This window comes from Physella acuta, unplaced genomic scaffold (assembly GCF_028476545.2).
Source record: "Physella acuta isolate Inbredline_101_S28 unplaced genomic scaffold, ASM2847654v3 ptg001106l, whole genome shotgun sequence".
NCBI lineage: Eukaryota > Metazoa > Mollusca > Gastropoda > Physidae > Physella > Physella acuta.
In genome coordinates this window covers 104,381-112,009 of record NW_026732623.1, presented here as the reverse complement: position 1 = coordinate 112,009, position 7,629 = coordinate 104,381, and the positions used below count along the sequence as shown (strand labels likewise).

General features: G+C 45.6%; 1 protein-coding gene across 1 annotated transcript; it reads left to right on the top strand.

Moving 5' to 3' along the window:
* The first annotated feature begins 3,516 nt into the window (after window positions 1-3,516).
* LOC131955818 (uncharacterized) lies at window positions 3,517-6,542 on the top strand. The gene is made up of 3 exons (XM_059320099.1): window positions 3,517-4,614; window positions 5,811-6,113; window positions 6,444-6,542. The coding sequence occupies exons 1-3, from the start codon at window positions 3,517-3,519 to the stop codon at window positions 6,540-6,542; spliced, it is 1,500 nt and encodes a 499-aa protein (XP_059176082.1).
* The last annotated feature ends 1,087 nt before the right edge of the window (window positions 6,543-7,629 follow it).

The following is a 7,629-nucleotide window of genomic DNA, read 5'->3' as shown; positions in this document are numbered from 1 at the left end:
CTCTTGTCACCACCCCTCTCTTGTCACCACCCCTCTCTTGTCACCACCCCTCTCTTATCACCACCCCTCTCTACTCTTGTCACCACCCCTCTCTACTCTTGTCACCACCCCTCTCTACTCTTGTCACCACCCCTCTCTACTCTTGTCACCACCCCTCTCTTGTCACCACCCCTCTCTTGTCACCACCCCTCATTTGTCACCACCCCTCTCTACTCTTATCACCACCCCTCTCTACTCTTATCACCACCCCTCTCTACTCTTGTTACCACACCTCTCTACTCTTGTCACCACCCCTCTCTACTCTTGTCACCACACCTCTCTACTCTTGTCACCACCCCTCTCTACTCTTGTCACCACCCCTCATTTGTCACCACCCCTCTCTACTCTTATCACCACCCCTCTCTACTCTTATCACCACCCCTCTCTACTCTTGTTACCACACCTCTCTACTCTTGTCACCACCCCTCTCTACTCTTGTCACCACACCTCTCTACTCTTGTCACCACCCCTCTCTACTCTTGTCACCACCCCTCATTTGTCACCACCCCTCTCTACTCTTGTCACCACCCCTCTCTTGTCACCACCACTCTCATGTCACCACCCCTCTCTACTCTTGTCACCACCCCTCGCTACTCTTGTCACCACCCCTCTCTTGTCACCACCCCTCGCTACTCTTGTCACCACCCCTCTCTTGTCACCACCCCTCTCTACTCTTGTCACCACCCCTCATTTGTCACCACCCCTCTCTACTCTTGTCACCACCCCTCTCTTGTCACCACCCCTCTCTAGCCACCACCCCTCTCTACTCTTGTCACCACCCCTCATTTGTCACCACCCCTCTCTACTCTTGTCACCACCCCTCTCTACTCTTGTCACCACCCCTCTCTAGCCACCACCCCTCTCTACTCTTGTCACCACCCCTCTCTACTCTTGTCACCACCCCTCACTTGTCACCACCCCTCTCTTGTCACCACCCCTCTCTTGTCACCACCCCTCTCTACTCTTGTCACCACCCCTCTCTACTCTTGTCACCACCCCTCTCAACTCTTGTCACCATCACTCTCTTGTCACCACCCCTCTCTACTCTTGTCACCACCCCTCTCTACTCTTGTCACCACCCCTCTCTACTCTTGTCACCACCCCTCTCTACTCTTGTCACCACCCCTCTCTACTCTTGTCACCACCCCTCTCTACTCTTGTCACCACCCCTCTCTACTCTTGTCACCACCCCTCTCTTGTCACCACCCCTCTCTTATCACCACCCCTCTCTACTCTTGTCACCACCCCTCTCTACTCTTGTCACCACCCCTCTCCACTCTTGTCACCACCCCTCTCTTGTCACCACCCCTCTCTTGTCACCACCCCTCATTTGTCACCACCCCTCTCTACTCTTATCACCACCCCTCTCTACTCTTATCACCACCCCTCTCTACTCTTGTTACCACACCTCTCTACTCTTGTCACCACCCCTCTCTACTCTTGTCACCACACCTCTCTACTCTTGTCACCACCCCTCTCTACTCTTGTCACCACACCTCTCTACTCTTGTCACCACCCCTCTCTACTCTTGTCACCACCCCTCATTTGTCACCACCCCTCTCTACTCTTATCACCACCCCTCTCTACTCTTATCACCACCCCTCTCTACTCTTGTTACCACACCTCTCTACTCTTGTCACCACCCCTCTCTACTCTTGTCACCACACCTCTCTACTCTTGTCACCACCCCTCTCTACTCTTGTCACCACCCCTCATTTGTCACCACCCCTCTCTACTCTTGTCACCACCCCTCTCTTGTCACCACCACTCTCATGTCACCACCCCTCTCTACTCTTGTCACCACCCCTCGCTACTCTTGTCACCACCCCTCTCTTGTCACCACCCCTCGCTACTCTTGTCACCACCCCTCTCTTGTCACCACCCCTCTCTACTCTTGTCACCACCCCTCATTTGTCACCACCCCTCTCTACTCTTGTCACCACCCCTCTCTTGTCACCACCCCTCTCTAGCCACCACCCCTCTCTACTCTTGTCACCACCCCTCATTTGTCACCACCCCTCTCTACTCTTGTCACCACCCCTCTTTACTCTTGTCACCACCCCTCTCTAGCCACCACCCCTCTCTACTCTTGTCACCACCCCTCTCTACTCTTGTCACCACCCCTCACTTGTCACCACCCCTCTCTTGTCACCACCCCTCTCTTGTCACCACCCCTCTCTACTCTTGTCACCACCCCTCTCTACTCTTGTCACCACCCCTCTCAACTCTTGTCACCATCACTCTCTTGTCACCACCCCTCTCTACTCTTGTCACCACCCCTCTCTACTCTTGTCACCACCCCTCTCTACTCTTGTCACCACCCCTCTCTACTCTTGTCACCACCCCTCTCTACTCTTGTCACCACCCCTCTCTACTCTTGTCACCACCCCTCTCTACTCTTGTCACCACCCCTCTCTTGTCACCACCCCTCGCTACTCTTGTCACCACCCCTCTCTACTCTTGTCACCACCCCTCTCTACTCTTGTCACCACCCCTCTCTTATCACCACCCCTCTCTACTCTTGTCACCACCCCTCTCTACTCTTGTCACCACCCCTCTCCACTCTTGTCACCACCCCTCTCTTGTCACCACCCCTCTCTTGTCACCACCCCTCATTTGTTACCACACCTCTCTACTCTTGTCACCACCCCTCTCTACTCTTGTCACCACACCTCTCTACTCTTGTCACCACCCCTCTCTACTCTTGTCACCACCCCTCATTTGTCACCACCCCTCTCTACTCTTATCACCACCCCTCTCTACTCTTATCACCACCCCTCTCTACTCTTGTTACCACACCTCTCTACTCTTGTCACCACACCTCTCTACTCTTGTCACCACCCCTCATTTGTCACCACCCCTCTCTACTCTTGTCACCACCCCTCTCTTGTCACCACCACTCTCATGTCACCACCCCTCTCTACTCTTGTCACCACCCCTCGCTACTCTTGTCACCACCCCTCTCTTGTCACCACCCCTCGCTACTCTTGTCACCACCCCTCTCTTGTCATCACCCCTCTCTACTCTTGTCACCACCCCTCTCTTGTCACCACCACTCTCATGTCACCACACCTCTCTACTCTTGTCACCACCCCTCTCTACTCTTGTCACCACCCCTCATTTGTCACCACCCCTCTCTACTCTTGTCACCACCCCTCTCTACTCTTGTCACCACCCCTCTCTAGCCACCACCCCTCTCTACTCTTGTCACCACCCCTCTCTACTCTTGTCACCACCCCTCTCAACTCTTGTCACCATCACTCTCTTGTCACCACCCCTCATTTGACACCACCCCTCTCTACTCTTGTCACCACACCTCTCTACTCTTGTCACCACCCCTCATTTGTCACCACCCCTCTCAACTCTTGTCACCATCCCTCTCTACTCTGGGCACCTACTCCTGTCTAACCCTTCCATCACGTTCTCTAATCCTAAGTTTCTGTACCATTGTTGCTTTGTGCCCACAGACCAGACTCCATGAAAAACACAGAAGGCAGCATGACAACAAGCTCAGAGCTGATTCTACCCTCACCCACCAAGATGAGGACGCGCAAGTCTCGACATCGTCGCAATAACAGCCGAAGCTCTATGAAGGACATCGCCTCCCCCATCAAGTCCCCCTCGCGGGACCACGAAGCCAGAAATGCTGAAGCTCTGAACCCTGCTGGCCTACACCACATAGAGCACCCGCAGTTCCCCGGTACTTTAAAGTACCTGGGGCCAGGGACGGCCATCAGGGAGTACAGGAGCGAGGACGAGGTGGACGGCTGTGAGATGAGGATCTCACACATGGAGAACAACATCAAAAAACGTCAGGAGCTGTGTAGCAGGACCTCCAGCACCAACAACAGCACCAAGAGGTCTCCCATCTCCAGGCGATCACCGCTATTCAAAGACAATAACATCAACGACGTTTGCTTTGGCTGCGACGGCGGGTGTAGTGACGCCACGTGCAGCAGCAAAAGGTCGTCCCAGGTCAGCGCCGATGTTGAGAGCACCTGTGATTTATCTCCCCTGTCTAGCCCCAAACACCAACCGCTTGAAACAATGAGCGAGAAATCATCTCCGGATGTTGACTCGTCTCGCCATGAAACTGGCTCAGGGTCATGTTCATGCTCGCCCATGGCATCCCCCGCTGACCTTCAACCCCAGACGTACACAGTCCGAGAAAAAGACTCGAATGAAAATTTAAATTTCCCAGAGAGCAGCACAAACTCTGTTAGCTCACAGTTGAACTCGGGCGTCATCCAAACGACGACGTCACACACTGACTGTGACACCATCAACACCAGTCTCACACAACAGACTCTCACAAACTCCACCAACCACCATCTTGTACTTATGACCTCACAGGGGTCGGGGGTCAAACGGGTTCACAGCAGCCAGGATATGAGCAGGAGACACAGGAGCCCGTCCTGCCGGAGGAGAAGCTCTGACATCTTTGAGAACTCTGGCAGGTGTCAGGACAGGTACGAGGACAGCCAGGCGGGGACGGAGAGAGCTGGACAAAATGTGGACGGTGTCCTGCAGAAAAGGGAGGCAAACAATTCCTCTGTTAGATTCAGAAACACAAAGGTCAGTCCATCAAAGTTTTTACAATTTTTATTTTTTTAAATTTTTATTTCATGTTTTCTTTTTCTCTTTTAAAATTACAATCAGCTATTTTTATATAAAAAAATTATAATAGTTTATCAAATTTACTAAATTTTATGTAGTTACCTATTTGTGGTTGTTTACCATTAATCACTCCCCTTAGCTGATCGTTAATCTTATTTTCTTCAAACACTATTGGAATTATTTTTTTTTCAGGCTTAATAAAGTTTATGGTAAAACTACTGTATTATTATCATTAGTAATAAAATAATAGTTAAAAGACTGGTATTTTTAACCATGTCAAAATGACAGAAAAGAAATATAACTATAATAATTATCCTGAGCATATTTTAAACAACACTCCACTTATACATTTTTTTAATGGTTACAAATGCTAACAAAAAAGTATTTAATGTTATGTTTAAACAATATTGGAAAAGTAAGTAGTTTTTTCTATATATTTTTTCGTTTTGACCAAACACTAACAAAATTAATTGCAAACTGTTAGAAAATCCATTTAAAAATATTTTTTTACTTATTAAATTTTGTGTGTAGTAAGTGATGATATTTGCTAGTGTTGCAACATTTTTGTTTAAAAATTATTTGGCTCCAGTTTAGAAAAAAAAAATGTCTGTTATAAAATAGCAGAAAACTACCAATCAACTTTTATTAATGTTATGTATTTTGTATTATTATATGGTTGTTGATTAATAATAACTAATAATAGATCATTTTTAAAATAATGAATTTTGGTTTAAGGGTGTAGACTCAAGAAAACACTCTAGACATTTTTTTTTTAATTTTTAAAATATATTGTAAAAAATCTTTAAAAGCAATGCTAAATTTAACAGTATTTCACAGACAAAAAATTGAAAATTTGAGGAAAAAAATATTTGTAGCGGTTTTTCTGTTAAAAAATACCAACCAGCTGACTCTATTAGTGTTAGTAAAAGAAGGGCTAATATATATGTTAATTTATGAAATTTTAGATCTCCACAAACAGTTTTTTTTCAAGATGGCCGCCATTGCCATGGCAACTATATTTTCAGAAGAGTCCCTAAGGCATGCAAATATTACCCCTTAAATGCCTAATTATTTAAGTTTTTTTTCCTGAGCCTATCCCCTTAAATTTAAAAAGAAAATTCCAGATGTGAAAAATATTTTCTTATCTCCATTAGCACTTTGAAGAATCCTGGTCTGAAGAAGAGGAAGGGGAGGTGAGTGATGACGAGACACCTTGTCGTCCCCCCTGCCGCCAGTCCTTCTCCACCCTGAGCTCTGAAGGTGTCTTCTTAGAGGAGGACATCAGTGACAGGTCAGGCAACCAAGATGGCAGTGGTGACAACGGTCTGCTGTCCACTGGCAGTGCAGAAAACCTGCAGGCGGAGCTGACCAAACTGACCTACATACCAGATGGTCTGTCGGACAGGGAGAAAACTGTCAAGAAGATGAAAAATAAAGTTAACTCCCCTGATAGGATGGTGGGTTGGAGATTTGTTTATAGCCGTACATTAGCATACATATAAATATAATTTGTGTTTGCCTTTTTAGATTATATTTTTCTTAAATGTCTAAATTATGTTAGTGATAATTGTTCTATGTCCGTATTATTTTATTACCAATATTTACATTTCTAAAACAGGTAATATTTAGGTGCAATGTTTCTATTGTAGATTTATTTTCATTTCAAGTTTGTTTTTTAAACAAAAGTAACTCAAAACATTTGTTTACAATAATCATGTTAAAAATTACTAAAAAATATTACAAACAATGAGTTTCTCGGTGATAAATTTTTTTGTTTTGTTTCCCAGAAATCTGAGACTGACACAAGTTCGGACGAGTGTTCTGATATAACAGTGTCATCAGCTATACACAAAACTAGGTCTGTAGAGAGTAGCACCCACTGGTAGCCAGCCTCCTTCTATGTTCTTCAGTCATCTTCTCAAAGTCATCTTGATGTCACTAGCTTCACATCATCAGTCATCCAACATGAACCATCAGCCACTCAACACTGAGTGAGTCATTCATCTTCGCCTTGTGTAGAAGCAAGACAAATTTGTTCTACCATTTACCTCAGATAGACTAGGATCAGGGCAGGACAGGACTTTCTCGCAGCTGTACAGGAAGGTCAGGGCTAGTCAGTTGCTGACCACACAAACTTGGGTGGGCAAGGATACAGTGAGTCAATGGTTGACACAGAGAACGGACACATTGTGGACACGTGTCAATCCTTAACTGACATACGACACACATCTAGTCACTAGCTGGCATATTATTTAGGACATACTAGTTAGTTATGAAATAATGGATGAACAAATGTCTACAATTATTTCAAAATGTGTTCTGGGATTGTTGTGATTTTGCCAATGTGTTGGTCAGCAGAAGACTGATGGTTGAGTTGTATTATTTGCTGCAGGACAAGCCACTGACCAGTTGACCAACTGTGTAAGTGACCTGTCTAAAATACTTTACAAACATTTGGTAATGTGTCAGATTCTCAGTGGATATAGGAGAAGCTAAGTTGGACATTTGGAGCTAAACTTTTTCTGTGTTATTCTTCACTCTAAGGATATGAACTTTGACCTGTTGATGCTGTGTAGTTCTCTACTTCCTGGAGTTTAAATTTGTGGTGAGAGTTGTTTAACATAGAATGTTAACATTATACATGTACTAGCTAGACATGTGAATTAACCTTACAGATGTTCTAGTTAGAACTGTGAGTTTTAAAGCTGAGATTCACATTTTCCCTTATCATGTTGACCTGTTTTCTTCACTATAAATGTGGGGCTTGACTTGCTCTCATTCAAGTCATAGCATTTGGTTATTTTACTCTCAAACTTCTTGACATGTGTTTTACATGGAGTTGTGGGACTTGTGGGTGGGACTTTTAGCAACCTGATGCTGATTGTTTCAGACAGATTGTTATTTACAAAACTGCAGGATAAAAAAAACAATTTTAAATGTTTTCAAGTAAACCTGGAGGTATCACATAGATGT